The sequence below is a fragment of the Lactuca virosa genome, chromosome 5, assembly GCF_052849685.1.
Source record: "Lactuca virosa cultivar CGN04683 chromosome 5, Lactuca_virosa_CGN04683_v6, whole genome shotgun sequence".
NCBI classification, from domain to species: Eukaryota; Viridiplantae; Streptophyta; class Magnoliopsida; order Asterales; family Asteraceae; genus Lactuca; species Lactuca virosa.
Window position 1 is genome coordinate 405408563 of NC_136430.1, and position 22235 is coordinate 405430797.

Here is a 22235-nt window from a genome sequence, read left to right on the forward strand (position 1 = left end):
ATCTATCATAACTCTAAGCAGCAGCTCAAAAATCCGATCATCGAATCATGCGATCGAAATCCATTTCTTCGCGATCAGACTCAGCTCACTTCTTCCTTTAAGCTTCCTTTCTTTTCTTCGATCCTGCAAAACATCAAAATGTAATCTTATCACATCATGTATTAAGAATCTAGAATAGAAAGCTTAATAGAGTTAGATAGTGGATTTTACCTGAAGCAAAGTCATACATTTTGACTCTCCCGTCTCTTAGATCTCTTAGGTAGTCAGGACAGCTTCGTAACCAATGCCCCCTCTTTTGGCAGTAGAAACATATGGATTCTTCTGGAATGGTACACGGGACTATCTCAGACTCAGCATTTCTCTTGCGAAGAGAAAACTTTTCTGGACTTCCAATGTCGCCATTGCCCATAGAAGGTTGGGACATTGATTTACCAGACAAATTTGTTTGACCAGTGCGCCAAATCATCACTGATTCAGCAGCAATAAGCAAATAAGTCGAATCAATGAGGGTCACGTCGTGGTCCATCATATAGTACTCTCTAATGAACTCACTATATGATGCGGGAAGTGACTGAAGAACCAAGTCAACAACCAACTTCCTTGAGACATCGACACCCAACATTCCCAATCTATCAATATGCAACTTCATATCCAAGACATGAGCACATACGGACTTTCCATCTTTGTGTCTTTCTGCCAATAAGGCTTGAGTGACTTTGAACTTTTCAAGTCTCGAACACGTAGGTCAGGGAGAATAATTGGAGGAGGTGGAGGAAGTGAAGAATGATTTCCATTTCCACAATCCAATCGTGGAACATCATCTTCAAGTGGAAAACTTTTTCCAACGGATTTAGGAAGATCATAGTCGATTGACTTTGACATCTACAAAATGGGAGAAATTCAAGTTAGTTGATAAAATCCTCAATATAGCACCCAAATGAAATATTGAGGCTAGGATCCAACACAATATTCTACAATTTGGAAGAGGGATGCCGTAATCCAAATAGCAGAACATTTGAAGGTAGGTAAATGACGATTTACCAATTTCCACCATGAAAAACGAAAAAGAATTTAGGTTTTAGATGAATTGAAACTCCTAGATCTTTTGAGATTCATTGAACTTTTCAATGGCATGTTTAATCTCGATTATGCCCTTCAAGTTTGTGATTGGGATGCCGAGGATCACAAACAAGGTGTGAAAACCATGCAAATATACTTGGTACCCTCAATATCACTATCACCTAATCAATGTGTCAGCTAACCACACACGCTCCATTGATCTATGACAAACATCGACTTACCCTCTGCCATCCTTGCCAGTCCCAAATTAGTGTCCCGGTTAACCACACACGTTCCACTAACGTCTCGGCAAGGTGCAAAGTGTAATTTCATGGATTAGCATACAATTTCACATTTTTCCTAAAGTAACTAAGATTTGGGAATTTATAAAAAAAACGTTTAGTTACTTTGTACTTCATTATACTTATAATGGAAGGTGGTGTCCTATCCTACTCGTTCGGCTAACGACCCTTCACTAGTCAAGGGTGCGGTGGGTAAGATTGGATACCTAATGGCGGTCATTTTACAGGCCGCTTCCTTAAACACCCCTTAGAGACCAGCTTCGTGAATGAGGCCTACTAACGGTAAGACTGACTCTTCACTCATACATATATAATATTAGACTTTTAATTTCATATATAGTATAAGGGTGTATTTTACACTTTTAAAATACTAAGTGGTTTAATTTAATGAATTATACTTTTAATTTAATTAAATATAAACCATATCATTATGGATTTATTAACTCTCTTTTAATTATACACTTAATTAACCTAATAAAACCATAAGGGTGTAATTTGAACTTTTCAAAGTACTAGGGTCTTAGAATTTAATATTTCAAAATTAAATTTTTAATCAAATTTTAAATTCCAAAACTTGAGGGCAAGTTTTGAAACTTTTCAAAACCTTAGGGTTTAGAATTTAAACATTTCAAAATTAAACTTTTTAATCAAAAATTTTAAATTCCAAAACTTGAGGGCAAGTTTTGAAACTTTTCAAAACTATCTAGATCAAATTACAAATAATTCAATTAATCAAATAATTTGTGATTATCTAAATTTGACCTAATTTAATTTCTTGCAAGATAATTCAAATCAAATAATTCAAATAAATAGGGTTTATCAAATAAGGCAATAATTATCTAATTAAATGACAATTATCTCTAATTTTGACAAGGATAATCATAACAAATTAATAAAATTCGGATTTTATCAATCAAAAACAATTTTGGTAATTATCCAAGCTCAGAATAGGTCAAAATCCCGAGTTTTCTGCCATCTGAACTAAGTTCACTTCGTGAGACCCACCACCTCGTGGTGAATTTTACCACCTCGTGGTGATCAGGCAAAAGCAAAAAACGAAAAAAAAATTATGCTTTGAAAACATAACTTTTGCATCAAATACATTAGAAAACATCTTATGCTCTGATATCACTGATGGGTTTTGAGCATTACATCAATCCTCTGGTGCACATGCAAAACCCTAAACTTTGGATCTAGTTTTATCTAAATGTACATGCAAATTATCCAAAGCTCGTAAACCTTAGATCTAGCATACTATAATCGAAATCACATATGAAAATAGGGTTTAGATCTTACCTTGATTGTTATGTAGCAATAACAATCTCAAATCCTCTTGATCTTGACTTCTGAAAGCTTAGTGCCTCAAATGTTGCACATCTAATGGAGTCACAAACACCATAAGCAACAAGATGAACAAGGAGAGTGGAAAGAGGCACCAAAAACGTCTTGGGGTTTCTCTTAGAAGGTTAGGGACGTTTTTGGCTTGCCCAAGGGTTCCTTTTATACTTAGGCTTCTAGGGTTATCAACTAGGAAACCCTAATCCAGCTGCTTAGGCCTTAAGCAGCCCAAAGACCCTTCCAGAAGGCCCTTGGACGATTTCTATATGGACCTCCATATAGAATTCGTCCATTACCATCTTATGGATCCTAAGCCCAACTTTGTAACTATCTTATAATTACAGTATCAGTCCCCTTTATTTAATTAATCTCTTTTGACCACAAAATTAATTCTAAATTAATTTTTGATCAGTATTAATTAAACAATATGATTTCTCTTTTAATATATTATTCACATAATATATTAATAAATCATAATTAATCCTCTTTCTCCTTAATTCATCCTATCAGTTGTTATGGTGAAGACAACCTAAAAGGACCATGCTCATAATCGGGTCAAGTACATACCAAAATAGTTATGGGCTTAGACACCTAATCCAACACTTTTGGTGTATGGCATGGATGAAAATAGGTCACCCCAAGGGTCCTATTTATATCTGATAGGATAACTCTGGAAACCCTAATCCTGATTAAAATAATACTATTTCAAATCTGAGTGGTTATCCAGTTTCCTTATCTTAGAAGGAATATTCCAGATGCCCTTATGGCATCTCCAAAACTGTCCACCCTAATGGAAGGTTCTGGATTTCCTTCTTGTTAGTCCTTGCACCTTTAATTAACTCTTATTAACATATAATCTAATCCAAATTAATTCTTAATTAATTATTACTATATATTTCAAATTAAAATATTAATCGTATAATATATTAACAAATTATTTATCACAAGTTATTAATCATATAATAAATCAATAAATCAACCTCTCTCTCCAAATGTCATTCTATTCGGTTACTAGTTATGAGGGCAACCCAAAAAAGATTTTGCTTCTAATTACAAGTCATACCAATTTTGTTATGGGCTTAAACACCTTAATCCAACATCATTGTCTCCCTTCCTTTATGTCACTAGTACGAAACTAAGAAGTGGCGGTTAAATGATACTTTTTGATGAAAAAAATTATAAGATGATGGGTATAATGTTTATAAAAAAGAAGTTAAGTGACTAAGTCTAAATGTATATAAAGGAAAGTTGTGTAACTAAGTACATGTTTGGCAAAACTAGTTGGTGGTTGGTGGTCGGTGGCTGTTGATTGGTAGCTGGAAGCTGGTAGCAGGTAGTTATAACTTTTATTTTTTTACTAAGGACATGTTTGGCAAACATTGTACGCAAATGGTCCTTACCGTAGATGTTCATTAGATGGATCCGTTAAGTTGATTTTTTTTTATTTTTTTTTGGGATAATGACCATTTCTACAATTTTGAAAAACTTGTCTAAGGACCATTTGTGAAATACTACGAAGTTAGTCTCATTTTTTTTCTTTTTACATTTTCGGCCTCTTTTTTTTACTTTTTTTTTTAATTTAAATTTCTTTTAAAATTTTTCCTTAGTTTTTTCACAACTTTGTTATTATATATTTTTTAAAATTAGGTTTCTACAACATTGTTTTATATGAAATCTTTTTATGGCATATATTTACTTTTACATGAAATGTAATAATATTTATATAAAATAAAAAATTAAAACTTATAAATTTTAATCATCATTCAAATATATTTTATTTAATATACAAATATTTTTTGTTGTCTAACACTTTATCTAAAATATTCAAACTATAATACATTATTAAATATTTTCGTTTCTATTTTTTATTTAAAAAAGTTTTAAAGTATAAATATTATTTTATTACTTTTAGAATTTTATATGATTTAATTTTTAAAATTTATATTATTATTTTTAAGATTTATCTTTATTTATTTTATATAAAATATGATTGTTATTCAAATTAAAACCCTAGATATAGCTAATGTGTACACCTCGTTCCCGGGAAAGGCTAAGAAGATAAACGAACGTATGAAAGAAGAGTCGGAGTCATCCTTTTTTTTTTTTTTGAAGTTTACATAATTACCTCCTCATATCACTATATAAACGAACGATGAAAACACATCACGTATATAAAGATTCTGCATAACCCTCAAGTTGTTCAACCACGTCTTCAATCTTCGTCCCTGCAACCTCACAGGTAAATACATGTTTGATGTTTCTGTATTATTTGCTTCTTCCTCAACCATTTATTTCTGCGTTTTGGATTATTAAACTTCAACTTCGAAATCATTATTCTAAATGCCCTATCAAATAATGTATTTGAGCGGTTGTAATAAATGGTGAACAGTTTGCTGCTGCAAGGGAACATATATATTCCTTTATATTTGTGATCACTTCTATTCGTTATTTGATTTACACTTTTTTTTTACATGAGTAGATTATAATGGGGGGAAGTTCAAGTGATGAGGATCGGGAGTCTTAGCCTGTGTGGGGATAGATATGTCCTTTTCGATAACTGGACGAAAGATGAAAAGAAGAGAGCATATCAAGTAGACAAACTTCTCTCTCTAGTCAACATGGTGGTTACCAAGAACAATGGAAAGCCATATACTGATGAAATTTTCAGTGAATTGAAGGTGAAAGTGAAACTCATTATTTTTGACCTATTATGACAAGGTATAGGCCTTGCTTTTGTTTTAACTATCTATGTACTTGTCAGAGAGCGAATAGGAGGCTTCATGAACAAACAGAAGGAATCCGATCTAGCAAACAGGAAACAGCTGAGCTGACAGAGCAAATGCATAAATCATATGAAGAGCAGCTTAAGCGAATCACTGACATGGTAAATCTTACATCTATTTTAGTTTTGAAATTTAATTGTAGTTAAAATCTGAAATTGCATTCATGAATGTGTGTTATTGGTCTAAAGGTCGAATTGAAGCTCAGTAAAACAACAATTACACTGGAACAACAATTGGAAGAAGAGCGGATTGAAGGTTTGAAGGCTGAATTTTTCCGGTATCTTATGCTGCTAAAATGAAATCAAATCATGTAATCTCTAACCTCAGAGAGAATCTTGAAAAAGCCCTAAAGGAGACAGAGGAGATCTGAAAGAGGGCTGAACGTGCTATTTTAAAAAACCGGAGTTTTATTATTTTCTGCAAAACATGTTTTATATTTTTAGCCAAAAACATAGTATATATTAAATATTTAGTTCAATATATATTATTATTATCATATCTGCTGTATTGCCACATCGGTATTTTGATGGTATTGGAACATTATAAACACTTGACAAAAACAACTCCAAACATCACATTCAAGCCACATAGAAACAAACTTTATTCAACAACTTGGTCTTAGTATTAGTACATAATGCATCCAGTCTAGATGTAAATCGCGATATAACTTGAGAAACGCATTTTCATGTGAAAAACATATATGGTGTTAATAGAAGTGAAAAACATATATGGTGTTAATAGAAGTGGAGAATATTTATATACTATATATTATTAAGAAGACATAGTTATGCGAGGAAAATACGTATCTTCATTAAGCCTTGAACTCAAAAAATTAGTTCTACATGTTGTTTACTAAACAAGTGGATTTGTTTTGTAATAATCGTGTCTTTTTTCTGAAAAATTAATTTCTTAAATTCTAACTTTTAAAAATATATAATAACAAATTTGTGAAAAAATTAAAGAAATTTTTTAAAAGAAAATTTGAATTAAAAAATAAAAAATAAAAAGAGGGCCGAAAATTTGAAAAGAAAAAATTCAGACATTAACATCATAATATTTCACAAATGGTCTTTTTGTAAAAATTTCACAAAGTATTTAGGAAGTTCACAAAATGGCATAAATGGTCATTATTCAAAATTCTTTTAACAAACATCTACGGTAAAGACTATTTTTATGTAAGGTTTGCTCCATAGGAACCATCCATGCAAAAAAATGTTTCATAAAGACTATTTTATGGACAAACGAAAAACCTTAAAGGCCATCTGTGAAATTTTGTCTTTGTTATATGAGTGTTTGAAAAAAAATTGAAGCTATTGAAATATATAAAATTACATTAAAAAAATAATTGTTTAAAAAAGATAAATATATAACTATGTTTTGTAAGGACAATGCTGGAAATTGATTAAAACAATGCAATAGTTTTTTTATTAAACATCACGTGAAGTAGTTAATAGATTTAGAGCTTTTTGTTTAAATTAAAAGATAAACATTCGTACTTTCAAACAAAGTTTTTTGTATAAATCGAGTTTTTTATTAAAAATTAATACCTAGAAGCTCTTAAACTCTTGTTATCAAACACGTCCTAAATGTGTACAAGCCACATGTAACACCCGTTTATTTATTAGATAAATAAATGAACTAATGAACGAATGGTAGCCCTAAAATAAATAATTATATATGCAGGGTGTTGGTTTCGAGGAGTTAATTGGCATAATTTAGAAGTTGGGGGCTGAAGGGTAAATTCTGGACCTTAATTAAAAAGAATTTGTCAAGCAAGGGGCGGTTTTGTAAATTCTGGATTAGTTTTGTAAAGATTTTAGAAGATAGGGGTTGTCTAGTAAATCTGGACTTATTATGAAAGAAATTTATGGATTCAGGGTTTAAATGGTAAATATTGGCCTTGCTTTGAAAGAAAATGTGAAGGGAAGGACTGTTATTGTCATTATGGCAGACATTTAGATGGATCGGGTATTTAAGGGTTTAAAACCCTAACCCTAGCGCAACATAACCAGCCGCCACCTTCACCTTGTACCTTCAGTCTCCGGCGCCGCACCCCCCTTATGTCTCCCCACTGCCGCCGCCATCATGCTATTTCCGATCGACAACCAATGACTTAGACCAGCGAGGCCGACAACCATGCCCCATCCTCCTGATCAGGAGATCCGTTGGTGACCAAGTCGAAGCAAGAGAACTGCCGCCACCACTTTTCTTTCATCTGTTTCCGATCAGCAGAGACCGTGAAGCGGGTTACGTTGTCTATGCGAGTCGTGAACGAAAGGGAGCTCACGGTAAGGTCCGCTGCCACCACCTACGTCTTCTTCTTCGCCCTTTCTATGGCCTGACATCGTGTACGTCGACGGGAACCGTAGGTGGGTTGTGGTCGCCGTTTCTGGGTTCCGGCCATCGTTTGCCACCGTGGTGGCTGAGTTGAGAAAGTTTCAGTCTCCAGATCGTGTTTGCGTGTGTGTACGTGTGGATGCTCAGCTGAGAATCAAGAAAACCGTCGCCACCACCTCACGGTGGTGACTGTCACCGCAATCCGTCGCTGATGTCGCTAACATTGCTCCTGTCACCGCCAACCACCACCAAAAGGGTGGATGTGCTCCTGTTCCGGGCAAAACAAGTGTGTGGGTGTATTTTCCATTATTAGTGTGTTTTGTGTGTGTTTTGACTAGCCGGAAAACCAAGAACAGCCACCACCACCACTACCGTGAGGTGGTGGCTGCCACCATGTGTCGCCATGTGTGTGTGTTTATGTTAGTTAGTGTGTGTGTTACTTTGGTATTTTCATTGTAAATTGTAACAAAAAAATGGAATAATGGAAAGAAACTCAAAACCACCACCGTGAGGTGGTGGCTGCCGCCACCGGCCGCCGTGTCGGGTGGCGGTGTGCCTTGTTTGGATTGTGACTCGTTTGGAGTGTTTGGACAAAGGGACTAAAACCCTAATGGGCCTGATAAACCCTAATGGGCCCAATAAATCCCTAAATAACCTAAAAGCCCAAACATGTAACTAATGGGCTTAATGGACCCTAATGGATCTAAGGACTTAGCTAATTGGCCTATTGGGCTAAGATGGGTTGGAAACCCTAATTAGGGTTTGGAAAACCCTAATGCCATGAAACCCTAATTTGGGGAATTAACCGGGACACACGGGAATTATTTAATAACTTGAGATATTAAATAATAATCATTGGCAAAGATTAATCTAAGCAATATTGGACTTAATGGATTAAGTCCTTAGTGGATTAAGTCCTTAATGGGTTAAGTAGGAAACTTAACCCTAATCATCATGTCATGTGAAACCCTAATTTCACTTGGGCCTTAAGTTGGGCCTTTCTATTGGGCCTTGATGATTGGGTTATTAATGGGCCATCCAAGAACAAGCAAATGGGCTAAAATAATTTAATGGGCCTAGGGTAAGGCCCATGTAAGGAGCTTAGACCCAATTTTCCAAATTGGGCCATAGATAGGCCATAGTTTGGGCCTTAATGATTATATGATGTTGGGCCTTAGAATAAGATCGTGTATAGGCCTGGGCCCAATTTGGAAAATTGGGCCATGTGTTGGGCTTTGATTCCTAATTGACTTTGGGCCTATGGATTGGGCCTTGGGCTTGAATAAGCCAAGCTTGGGGTAATGTAGTAATTATCCAAAGAATGTACTTATGGTTATGTAGTAGAACCCAATTATTAATTGGGTGTTATTTTTGTGATTGACAGTTCGGGAATCTGTCGTCCAGCAGTTGGGGTTGAGTCTGCGGGACTTCAGCAGTGTGGGATTGTGTCTACAGGACTTCAGCAGTGTGAGGTGAGTTACCTTCCAGTAGGAGTGGGTCTACGGCCACAATGCCGACCCACTAGTAGGAATTGTTTGTTAGATGATTGTCTTTGTGATAATTATCTGCTGTGTTGTTATCTAATATGCTTTATGTGCTAGGATGCTATGACATATGTGTTAGTAGTGGTAGGGGTGATATAGCCCCTAGTTACCGGTTGAAAGATATCGATGGGGTAGATAGTACCCATGCATGCCTAGCAGTATGATCATGATATGTTATTATGTGGTAGTGGTAGGGGTGAAATAGTCCCCGGATACCGGTAGAAAGATACCGAAGGGGAGGCCAGCACCCAGATATGCTAGGCAGTTACCGGTTGAAAGATACCGAAGGGGAGGCCAGCACCCAGATATGCTAGGCAGTTACCGGTTGTCACACCCCAAAACCGGGACGGCGGAAACGTTCTGGGGCGGAGGACGTCATGTACAGTATCATAACAATGCATAATAGTAAACAAGCAACAACATCCATTGCATTAATAGAATAATTTTAATACAAACGTGTTCTGTATAGTTTATAAGACACCAAAAATATGAATCAAAATAAGAGATGAGTCTTGAATGTGCTCCATCTTCTCAAAAGCTTCATCGGTACCTGTCTACTGATGACCTGAGAATACAAGTTATTTTGAAAGAGTTTATCAGCATTAAAGTTGGTGAGTTCATAAGTATTTAGTGTCATTGTTTGTATGAAAACGCTTGTAAGTTTGAAGAAAATGTTTGTAAGTTCTCAATGTAAATGTTTGTAGTGAGTAATAGTATCTCCTAGAAATTCCTATATTTTCTACTAAAAGTGGCCTTCTACCAAGGCACCAATGTTCTGTATGCTTGTTCCGCGTAAAAGTGTGTATTTTCCCAAGTATGTCTATCATTAACGAAATATAGTTTAAACATTTATGAATATGTGAGAAGATCACAAAGTAAATGTAATAGGGAAAATAATGTTTTACCTCAGCAGTAACACTGCTGGCTATAAAGTAATAAAATACAGACTCCAGGTAGTATTAAATGTACAATACACCTCAGGGAGTCTTTTTGCCTTTAATCCCTAGTCGGTTAATTAAAGGTTTGAATGTGAACTCGTATGTAACCATGCTGATCGACGACTGAATAAATGATGACCCTCCGGTGTCATATGTAGTGAGGTGACATTTTGTCACCCCTTGGTCTTATCGGCTGGGACTGTAGCTAGCAGTCGGGGTGTGGGAGTGTCTGTCATGTATAGATCTATACACACAATGCCCGCTCTCCCTCCAGGAGACTCTGGTTACAAAAATGATACAACACGGTCTTGTTGTATCCGAAAATAGTATGTCACATTCTAGTTATCGTATTCGTATGTTTGTATAGTATATCATAGTGTACTAATGTTCTCTATGTACTAGTGTATAGTATGCTCTCTTATATAGTGTATAGTATGTTTGTGATGACTTGTAAACGTACTGACTCTTGTATGCTTCGTTGTACTAGTAATAGTGAGTAATAATCTCTTAAACTATACCTATTATAGTTTACTAGTAATGTTGTTTGTATGCCTTTGCTACCCAAAGGTACTAAACTGAAATAAAAGCATTTATATCTAAACACATATACATGATATATAACTAAGGTTTCAACGACATTCGGACAAATAACAGGATACTCTAAGTCCACAACCAAACAAGGAACAGGAAATAAAGTGAGCTATCAGTCCTAAGCCCTTCAAATCTTACTTATATAAATATATCTGTATAGACATGAGTTTGACAATAATATAAGTTAAAAAGAGTTTTATAAAGGATTTAGCATATAAAAGAGTTTAAAATGTTTTGAAGTGTTTGAAATCTATAAGTTTGATAACAATTTGAAAGTAATAGAAAATCTTTCTGTTTGTTCTAGTTATTAATCACATGTGATTAATATAATAACTAGAATGTTTCAACTTGTATCCCCCCCCCCCATAAAAGCATTTAAAATCATTTCAAAGGTTGATTAAGGGGTATGAACTCACATGTAGTGAGTGGTTTGGATGGAAGTGTTGGGTAGGATGTTAAGTGTCAAGTGAGGACTTGAGCACACACGGATCCTGTTTAACATATAATGACACATATATGTATCTAATTAGTGATTAAACAACTAATTAAACAAGTAAAGACACCTTAGGACAAGGAAAACACTTTGATTCAAGTGCTAGAAGTACCAAGGGGTTGCATCTAAGGGTTGTAGGGCCTCACATTGGAGTTTATGGCCCAAGTGTAAACCCCCATGAGTTTACGGCCCATGGGTTTACGGCCCATGGTGTTTACTGCCCATGGGTTTACGGCCCATGGTGTTTACGGCCGTAAACTCATGGTGTCTTGTACCATTTCGTGTGTTTAAGGTCTTATAATCATCTTGGAAGTGTTCTAGGCTTTGTTTCTAGGCTTAGGAGGGTGTTGTGGCAACTTTGCACCACTTAAATAGAGTGTACGGCCAAGGGAGATTGCCTTGGCCGTAAACACCCTTCTGGTCACGATTTCTAGATGTTTAACAAGTGATTCTAGTATCCAACAAGCTAAGGATAGTGTACTTACATAGTGGAAGCTTGAAAGGGTGGTTAGAGTCCAAAAACACTAGTATGTGTTCTTGGTGTTCTTGGTGAAATGAAGAACACTTGAAGATCTACCCAAAAGAAGAGATTTCATGGATGAAATCAAGAGTGAATCAAGGAGAAGATATGTATTAACTCATATATGGAAGGATTTACTTACATTTTTGAAGATTGGGAGCAAAAGTCTCAAGATCCTTGGGAGAGAATTCGAGTTCTAGGCTTGGAAAAGTGAAAAGTGGCTAAAAAATGACTAAGGGCCATATATATATCATGGAGTTTACGGACACCATGTGTTTACGGTCGTAAACCCATGACCCTTGGCCGTAAACTCCTCTTTTGAGGGTTTATGGCATGTTTAATGGGTTACAACTTCAATTGGCACTTCCATTCACTTATTCCTTGGATATACTAGGCTCGGAATGCTCAAATAGACTCAACATAGTGCTAGAAGTTAGCAGGAACAAGTCTAACTTTGATTGGATTGAATGGTTTGTACAAGATTGAAATTTTGGGTTGTCACACCGGTTGAAAGATACCGAAGGGGAGGCCAGCACCCAGATATGTTAGGCATTATGTGTTTATATGGTATGTGGTATGATGGGGGAACTCACTAAGCTTCGTGCTTACGGTTTTCAGTTTTGGTTTCAGGTAGTTCGTTTTCAAGGAAAGGAGTCGGCTCGATTGCAGCGCATCACACTATGGTTTTCCGCACATGAGATCTTTGGGATTACACTCTGATATTGTTTTATGATAACATGTTTTGATTACTTCTACTTTGGTTTTGACAGGACATGATATTATGGATGTTTTCTTATACTGTTGGTTTTATAATAACTTATCTAAAAATGAAATTTTTGGCCTTGAATTTTGGGACGTTACACCACATCACCCAAACATATGCACGTTAACAATGATATTTTTTTAACAAGTTTGTAAGATTATTGATACAATATGTACAAGACAAGTTAATTGCTAAATATATATATAAAACCAAAGGTTGATTACTCTCTCAAGTAATTATCACATAAGACTGGTAGGTGTGGGCAACGCCCACACCAGCGTTATTAAGAAAATGACAAAAAAAACGGCGTTAATGGAAGTGATGGTGGTAACGGGAAGCAACGCGCAGGCGTATAACACCTAATAACATGGATGAGGGCGGTGTTCTTGGGCGTTATTTGGTGTTATTAGGTGCAATAACGGGAGTGGGCGCTGCCCACTCCTAGCAGCCTAAACAAATACACGAATCTTTTTGTTCACATTAGGAACTAAAAGCTTTTCAAAACTTTTTTGAGCGAAAGGTTTCAAAAAATCTTTTTTCTTATTGCAGAATGAAATTGTAAATTTACAAGAATAGACCAAGAAGAGTTTTTTTTTTTGGCAAGTTTAGTTTTATGGGCAAGTTCGGCATACACCGCCCCACCCTGGTGGCATGTTGGGTGTGTTGCGGTCAAACGACATTCTGTTGATGATGAGAGAGGAGAGAGAAGGCAAGGTAACGTCTATTTTTGGTTTAATTATTATTTCAATTTCAAACCATTAAACTAACAAAATTCAAATTTTCAACCACTTTCTTAACCCCAATACATATTTAAATAACTTTTTTTAAATGGCATGTCTTGTATGACAAAAATGATATAGAATTAGATAGATGTCAAAAAGATGAGATGATAGGATAAACATGACATCACTCATGACACTACTCAAGACCCCACTCGTTTAAAAAAATCACCCTACTTTGACACGTTTCCTATTTCTGAAAAAGGCATTCTTGATTTTTCTTTGTTGAGAAAACCACTATTGAAAATCTTTTTGTTCTGATTTTGCCAAAACAGTTGGTTAGAGTAAATTTTAAATTTTTAACCCAAAAAACGTACACAAACACTAATCAAATAACCTAAATTCTTATAAACAAAATTTTCATCCCAGAAACATTCGATGGGAATGAGATCTTAGGATGTTTGTTGTTGATGAGACTCGCCTTCATCAATCATCATGTCATGAAAACATGCTTAACTATCCTTCAATTCTTTAATGAAAGACATATGTAATCTTCAATTCAACTACAATGGTTTCAATGCCATTTGCCCTTTAGTTTTATTTCTTATTTATTTCAATTCGTTAAGAACTAATATAAATTTTCATAACATATTAAATATAAACTACAAATTTAAAAGTTACAAAACATAAATACTATAATTTATAAATCAATTAAAGTATTAAACTAATAATTGAATTGGATTTTAGTTTTTTTTTCTTCTATTAATTTATTGAATGAATCAAATTAGTATGTAATTCTTTTTTATGTATGTTATATTTTTATAAGTGTGTAAAAAGGCAAAAGTTAAAACCCCAATTTATGGTCTCTTAATGCTCAAAAACAATCATTATGTTATATTTTTGGGAAAATCCTAGAAAAACTGAGCATATTATCATCCAATGCTTTGAAAAACAATTATGCTATTTTTGTGTAAGATAAAACCATTTTATTTGTTGATCATGTCTAAAATAATGTTTTGTAATCGACAAACCCTTGAAAGTCGGTTACCAAGCATTTGTGACATCAGAAAAATCTAACATATTATTCTATAATACGCGAAAAAAACCATTATGTTGTTTTTTGTACAAAAAACTCATTTTATTTTTTTGAATTAATACAGTAAAACCCTTTTATGTTCTAATTTTGTACAATAAAACAATTGATTTCCCCATTTATGTCCTATATTTTTTCTCTCGAGAATTGATAATTGATAAATCTCATTTATCATTACAGATCCCCATTGTCCGATATGAGAAGTTTTGGAGAAGGGAAATACGGTTTGGTTCATTGATTCTTAATTTTATTGTGTTATGCTTATTTTGTATCTTGTTTCCATTAGTTGTGTAAAATTCTTACTAACAACTGAGCATTATATCGTAGTGTTTTATTATTTATAACTTATACTTCATATATCAAATCAATGATAAATTTACCAATTATCATGATATCAAAGGTTTCCCGGGCAATCCCTTTCCTAAACTCTCCCTTCGCTCCTCGACCATTTTCTCTCTCTTCTTATGAGTTTTTGTTATCGTCTCCCTCTTCCATCACTATGAGTTTGATATGATTGACCTTCAGTAGTCCGTAGGTACACTTTCATTACATGATACGCATCTTGCGCTACATACAAGGTACTCTTGATCATGAGCTCCAATTTCATATATCCTTCTCGACAAGTTTCATTACTTATTTTGATGTTCGATGAAGGATTGCCCAATGAATCGTCGTTCAAGATCTGTGAACTTTATCTTTCTGGGTGACAACCATAACTCTTGTTTATTTGTTATTTCTCTCTCTAGTGCCACAGTTGAATACCATAATGTGGTAAATACAAACGTCAATTTTTGCAATCTCCTCTTCTAACACCGTTGCCCTAACACCAAAGCCACCATTTTATATTGTGACAACTTCAATTGTGTATACATGAACTCGATTCTTATGCAACATCAAATTAGGAAACACATAAAAATTGATGTTAGTTTGCATTACTTATAAGTTATAACATGTAATTCATTTATGGAATCAATGAAAATTTTAACAATTATCTTTTCTTTCGTTGTGTATTCCCGATTAATGTTATTTTAATAAATAATAGAAAGACTTCTCGGCACATGCATATTTCTACCCATCCTTCAACCGATAATACTTCTCAACTAAAGGTGAATTCTTCTCATGAGGTAACACTAGATGTCATTGACTCACTTTGGTAGCTAAAAATTCCAATGTTGATAATTCTAGTATTTAGGCTATGCATATTTTCTCTCAGCATCATCATGAACTTATAAAGAGAAACATTTGTGCCATAAAATGTAAGATAATTAAATATTGTACAAAATGGTTTTAGATTACAAAAGAATAACAAAGTGGTTTTATGCGCACAAGAAGATAATAGGTTGATTTTTTATGAAGTCGTAAATGTTAGGTAACCGGCTTTCAAGGATTTACCGGTTACAAGAAGATAATAGGTTGATTTTTTCTGAAGTCATAAATGTTAGGTAACCGGCTTTCAAGGGTTTATAGGTTACAAAACATTATTTTAGACATAATGAACAAATAAAATGGTTTTATTGTACAAAAAAAAGTAACATAATGGTTATTTTGAGCATTGGAATTGGAAGACAATAGATATGGTTTTTGTATGGTTTTCCCCACATTTTCCCCATTTATGTTGTGATTTTGCCTAAATTAATTTAATGTCTCATGAGCATTTTATGTTATGTTAAAAAAAATTGAGATCCTCCCCTACAAGGTCATTGTACATTGCTACATTCTAGTTTTAATGAAAGCAAATTGCTATAAAACAGCCAAAAAGCTTTATTGGACAAAAATATAACAAAATAGTTACTTTGAGGAGATACAAGGTTGGGTTTTTCAGTGTTTTTCATTTCAAATATATTGATATAAAAAATGTAAATGGTATAAACTAAAATTGTTGGGTAATAAATAAGCTTGATGAAAAAACTTTGCTGTAGACTGTACTGGAGATGTACTGTATTGAGGTTTTTATCAAATTTATCCCCATTGACTATAACTACTAGTCTAATACTCAAAGAAAAGCCTTCTTAGACATACAAATCTACATAAATTATAAATATCATCGTTTAATCATTTTAACATATCATCAACAAACGAAATAATATGTGGAATGCAGCAAAACTTTTAATCCAGAAAGTTTCCAACACAGATGATGAGAAATTCTAGATAATCATACCAAGAAACAGTCATATAATGAAAACCAAAAATATCAAGTCAAAACTAAAAAAAGGGTTTACATAAACATAAAACATAAATCTCCAAAAAAAAATCAAAAACATACCATGATAAAGATCTCCCAAAATCTCCAAACTTGTGATGATTTTTTGCATCAAATCTACCTCACTGTAACAATATCATCAATCTTCAAAATCATCCGAACACACTCGGTAGCTAAAGTGATAGCACTTGTGCTCACAAGCAATGGCTGCACCACATTCTCCTCCAAAATATTTGTAATTTGCCCCTTCCTCACGTTGATTCCAGCATTGATTTCACCCTGTGCATGTCTGTTACGAAGCTCTGTAACAATGGTGATTGGATTCAACCCTGCATTTTCAGCCAAAGTGTAGGGAACAACTTCAAGAGCCTCAGCAAAAGATCTCACACAATAACTCTCCATACCCTGCAACACCTTAGACCATGCACCCAACTGCCTAGACAGCTCAATTTCAGGGGCCCCACCACCTGCAATCAGAAACTTCTTGTTCACTAGGCACCTCACCACACATAAAGCATCATGCAAGCTTCTTTCTGCTTCATCAAGAACAAGCTGATTGGATCCACGAACAAGAACAGTTGTTGTTCTACCCATGTCTTTGATTCCAGTTATCTTAACAATCTTTCCATCTCCAAGAGAAGCTTCTTCCACCATATCAGCATACCCAAGTTTTTCAGCGCGGAAGTGTTCAATGTTTGCAATTGGTAAGCAGTTTAGTGTCTTGGTGATGAACTCAATATCATCACGTTCAACATCCTTGATCACCAAAATCTTGGCTTTGGCAAGATAATGGAGAGACAAATCTGTAACTGCATCTCTTAAGATGCTTTTCTGGATCAACAACACGTTACAACCAGCGGATTTGATCTTTTTGATCATGCTGAGAATGTAATTCCTCTCTTCCTTCAGAATCCTATCCATTTGGGTGTAATCTGATACTACAATGGATTGTTCAATGTCAGTTTTGGGAGGGGAGATCTGGAACTGAATGACAGCGATTTTGGCATTCTCAACACGAGTAGGACCACCAGCAGCGTGGCTAACCTTCTTGTCGAATACTAGACCCTTGACAAGCTCTGTGTCATCAACAGTACCACCGAGTTTCTTCACGATTTTCACATCCCTAAGATCAACTAAATCGGGTTTTGCAGGATCCACAACAGATAAAACGGAATCTACGGCTAAAGGGGCTAGAAGTGTAGAGTACTGTGAAACTACCTTGCTGTTAAGGGAAGTAGATGCGGATTTAACGAGAGATTCGCGATCGGAGAGCTCAACAGGAACTGCCATGGCGGTAAGAACATCAACCGCTTTCATGGAGGCTTTGTGGAGGGAATCAGATATAACAGTGGGGTGAATACCGGAATGAAGAAGTTGTTGACATTGTTTCAAGAGTGCACCAGCGATGACGACGACGGTGGTGGTTCCATCACCAGCGACAACGTCTTGTGACTTTGATAGTTCGACGAGCATCTTGGCGGCGGGCTGGAGCACTTCCATTTTGTTGAGGATGGTGGCGCCGTCGTTAGTGATGATGACTTCTCCGGAGGCTGTTGAAATCATCTTGTCCATTCCCTTCGGACCGAGACTGGTACGGACGGCGTCTGCGACGGAGCGTGCCGATTTGATGTTCGCCATACGGATATCGTCCTTCCGTTTGTTGTCGACATAGCTCTCTGTCTTGGATGCGCGTGGTGCTTGAGCTGCCATGGTTGCCATTGCTTTCGAAAGATGAGAATATGTTCAATTTAAGTGTTGAAAGTTTTAAAATTCCAGATCGTAGATTTGAGGCTTTTGTGTGACAGAAACCCTAGTTTGGCTGGAAATGGGGGAAGACTGAAGAGAAACCCTAGCAGTGAGAGGAGCGTAAATTAGCAAACAGAAATGTTCCACCTAAAAGTCCGAAATCTAAACATGATTCATTTTACAATTAAGCAAATCATTTTTTTTTTACATTTTGGATTCCAAACTTTTATTTATTTTTATTCGTAAATTATGTAGAAGTTATTTATGCGTGTTTGGCAGAAGTAGCTGTTAGCTGGAAACAGATAGCGGTTAGCTAGTAGCGTGTAGCGGGTAGCGTGTAGCGGGTAGCTGGTAGCGAGAAACTGTAGTTTTTATTTGTTATATGAGTGTTTGGCAAAAGTAGCTGGTAGCTTTTGAAATATATAAAATTACATATAAGGACAATTGATTAAAAATAAATAAATATATAAATATATTTGTAAGGGTAATTATGGAAATTGATTTCAAATGCTCAGTAGCGTTTTGTTAAACGCTACATGAAGTAGTTTTAGATTTTGGGCGTTTTGTTTAAACTAAAAGTTAAACGCTCGTACTGCCAAACGAAGCTTTTTGTTTAAACTATAGCGTTTTGTCAAAAACTAAAAGCTAGAAGCCTCCAAACACTTCCAAAAGCTCCGTGCCAAACACGCCCTTAGTTTGTTATTTTTTAGTTGAATAAATATTTTTATTATATAAAACATTATTTTTGGATGATCTTATTTCGGTCAAACTAATTAATTGAGATTGTCAATTTTAGTCTATGCCTCTCTTAAAGTCACCTTAGTAACAAAATGAGTTGCACACTTTTGGTTCCTCTGTTAATCACACTTACCTATTTCTATCACTAGGTACCAATGTGGCGATATTTCGTTTTTAGTCATTGATGGGCTTCTGCTTCAGATGATACGTGTTTCATTGTTATGTTGTTTCGAGCCGAATTGTTGGCAATCAATCGGATGTCTCCACTTTTCTACTTCTCCTTTTCCTCTAATCGATTGCATATGCACCGTCTCCTAAATTCATCTACACCAGAATTCTGGGACCCGGTCCGACGAACAGCAACGGTCATCACACAACAAGCAACGACATCCACAGTTGGATTAATCATGCCAACCTCCCAGCAAACCCATTTCTTAATCAAACAAGTCGTGCCATAATTTCTCAAATAGATTCGCGATTGCTTCTTATAATTTCATCACACTCACTGATTTCCCCTAAATCATTCATGGCCCACGACATCGAAAAATCAACCTCCGTCCCCCCAATAGAACCACTACTTGGCACCACCGTGATCCCAATAGTGAACAAGCTTCGTAGAGTACCCGCAAAGATCAGTAGAGGAGATTTGGAATTAGATTTGTCGCAGATGGTTTCGTTGGCAACCAAAGCAGCGGGAAGTCGAGTGTTTTAGAAGCCCTTGTCGGTTGTGACTTTTTACCTAGGATTTTTGATATATGCACTCGGCGTCCACGCTTTTGCAGTTAGTATGGAGTAATGAAGAAGTCGGTGATTTTGGCGAGTTTTGCCACTTGCCAAGGAGGAATTTCTTTGATTTCTCCTAGATTCGTGCAGAAATTCAGGTATTTGGATTTAGACTATGGTGTTTTAATTAGAATCAACTTCTGAGATTTTGCAACCATTACACAATGGTTTACCTCATTTTGTTTTGTGAAGGTTGAAACTGAGAGGGGAGCAGGAGGTAGTAAGTGGGTTTCAAACAAACATATCTTCTTGAAGATATATTCACACAAAGTTCTTGACATGACATTGGTTGATCTACCTAGAATGACAAAGGTCCCAATAGGTGACCAACCATTGGACATTGAAGCATAAATCCGTGAAATTATACTCTCCTACATTAGGCAGCCACATTGTATAATCTTAGCCATTACACCGGTAAATTCAGATTTAGCAAATTCAGATGCACTTTAAATGGCAGGGATTGCCGATCCTGATGGTAATTATGATACTATGATTTGTTGATACCTATGGTTTTGGCTCTAATTCTAAAGCTCTTATATACCCTTTCTTTTTCAGGTACATCCCTTTATCCTCCTTTCGTATTCGATTACGGCTCCGGGTTATAGTTGTTGTGCTTCTCGTCGCCTTTTCTTTTCTTCTGATTAAATCGTTTGTCTTAAATGAAATTGGGTTTCCTCGACAACTGTCGAGGAGAAAGTATATCTTACATGAATCTAACGACATGGGATTTTGTAACATCCCAAAAATCATGACCAAAAATTTCTTTTTAAAATATTACTAAACCATAGTATTAAATCATTCCAGACATACTAAAAGGGTTATATAACAAATCAGAGTATCTTTTCAAAACACCTGTTCATTTTATCAGAGTAAACATCACATGCTAAACTTCTTGGTGTGTGTCATGCGATCATCCCGAGCTCTTCCCTCCGCTACCGGAACTACCTGAAACCAAAACTAAAAACCGTAAGCACGAAGCTTAGTGAGTTCCCCAACCTACCACATACCATAAACGCATAACCATGAACACATAAACCACATACTGGGCCCCCCGCCCGCCGCATCGGGCCTCGCCCGGCATCGGGCCCCGCCTGGCATCAGGCCCCGCCTAACATCAGGTCCCACCTGGCATCGAGCCCCGCTCGGTATACAGATTTGTCTCCCTTAGGCCCCGCCTGACTCCAGGCCTTGCCCGCTACACACATACATACAATCAAATAACATACTAGAACATACATAATCATACTCTAACTGTACCCTGATCTAAGGCCTCGCCTAACTTGGGCCCCGCCCCTGGTCTGCTACTGAAGTAGTGGAACCTCGTCCATACTCCTACTATTAGTGAGATACGGGCCCCTGCCCACACTCACATCCTTCCTATCACGGGCTTCGCCCCTACTCTGCTAATATCGAGATATGGAACCCCATCCATACTCAGCTAGTGATGAGATACGGGACCTCGCCCACACTCACCTCCCTACCAGGAACTTACAAGTATCACGTAGACAACAAGTATAATCTAACATACAACATAAGAATCTTCCTCGAGATTGCCTCGGCATCGGACCCCCGGTCCGGAGACATACTATTATCTAACATACTTCAGGCTTACCCCGACATCGGACCCTCGGTCCGGAACCTATCGTACCGACACATGGAAGAATCACAAAGACCTCTAGCATCCTAACATTTCGCGGGCCTCGCCCGACATCAGGTCGTAACCCGGAACATATATCAATAAGTGCCTAGGGCTAACCCCCAGGTCTTCCTTCTATACATAAACATTACATAAACATAATGGACCGGCATTGTGGCTGTAGACCCATGCACACAGTGAGGAGACTCACCTTGCACTGCTGAAGACTAGCCGAACACTTCTGACTGCTAACCGGCAACTCCTGAACTACTGACCCTTCGGCTTCCCGAACTATCAATACCCAAAATAACATTTAGACCACAATATTCCAAAAGTCAACCCAGGTCAAACTTGGTCAAAGTCAACGGTCAAAGTCAATGCTCCGAGTTGACTTCAACTCGCCGAGTTGGCCTACCAACTCGTCAAGTCCCACATTCCACACAAAACTCTGGACTTCGATCCTACTCGTCGAGTTCTCCGTGAACTCGTCGAGTACACCTTCAACACATCGGGACCCTCCTTCATCTGACTCGTCGAGTTCTCCTTTGAATTCGCCGAGTCCACCTTCAACACATCGGGACCTTCCTTCATCTGACTCGCTGAGTTCTCCTTTGAACTCGTCGAGTCCACCTTCATAAATTAGGGAGATTGC

General features: G+C 36.4%; 2 protein-coding genes and 1 pseudogene across 2 annotated transcripts; 2 read left to right on the forward strand and 1 right to left on the reverse strand.

The window, feature by feature from the left end:
* Window positions 1-4803: 4803 nt before the first annotated feature.
* On the forward strand, window positions 4804-5980 carry LOC145111073 (immune-associated nucleotide-binding protein 9-like). The gene is made up of 4 exons (XM_079047376.1): window positions 4804-4938; window positions 5179-5377; window positions 5461-5583; window positions 5671-5980. Exons 2-4 carry the CDS (start codon window positions 5204-5206, stop codon window positions 5779-5781), a joined length of 408 nt encoding a protein of 135 aa, XP_078903502.1. The 5' UTR covers window positions 4804-4938; window positions 5179-5203; the 3' UTR covers window positions 5782-5980.
* Window positions 5981-16653: 10673 nt separating this feature from the next.
* LOC145111437 (TCP-1/cpn60 chaperonin family protein) lies at window positions 16654-18581 on the reverse strand. Its single transcript, XM_079047711.1, has one exon. The coding sequence runs from the start codon at window positions 18397-18399 to the stop codon at window positions 16798-16800; it is 1602 nt and encodes a 533-aa protein (XP_078903837.1). The 5' UTR covers window positions 18400-18581; the 3' UTR covers window positions 16654-16797.
* Window positions 18582-19690: 1109 nt separating this feature from the next.
* LOC145113930 (dynamin-related protein 3A pseudogene) lies at window positions 19691-20552 on the forward strand (annotated as a pseudogene).
* The last annotated feature ends 1683 nt before the right edge of the window (window positions 20553-22235 follow it).

What these genes read in the sequence shown, in the direction of transcription:
- LOC145111073 (XM_079047376.1), top strand. Translation starts at nt 5,204, where the DNA reads ATGAGGATCGGGAGTCTTAGCCTGTGTGGGGATAGATATGTCCTTTTC. An exon ending in AAATTTTCAGTGAATTGAAG is followed by an intron (nt 5,378 to 5,460) that starts GTGAAAGTGAAA and finishes TGTACTTGTCAG; the next exon opens with AGAGCGAATAGGAGGCTTCA. An exon ending in TTAAGCGAATCACTGACATG is followed by an intron (nt 5,584 to 5,670) that starts GTAAATCTTACA and finishes ATTGGTCTAAAG; the next exon opens with GTCGAATTGAAGCTCAGTAA.
- LOC145111437 (XM_079047711.1), bottom strand. Translation starts at nt 18,399, where the DNA reads ATGGCAACCATGGCAGCTCAAGCACCACGCGCATCCAAGACAGAGAGC.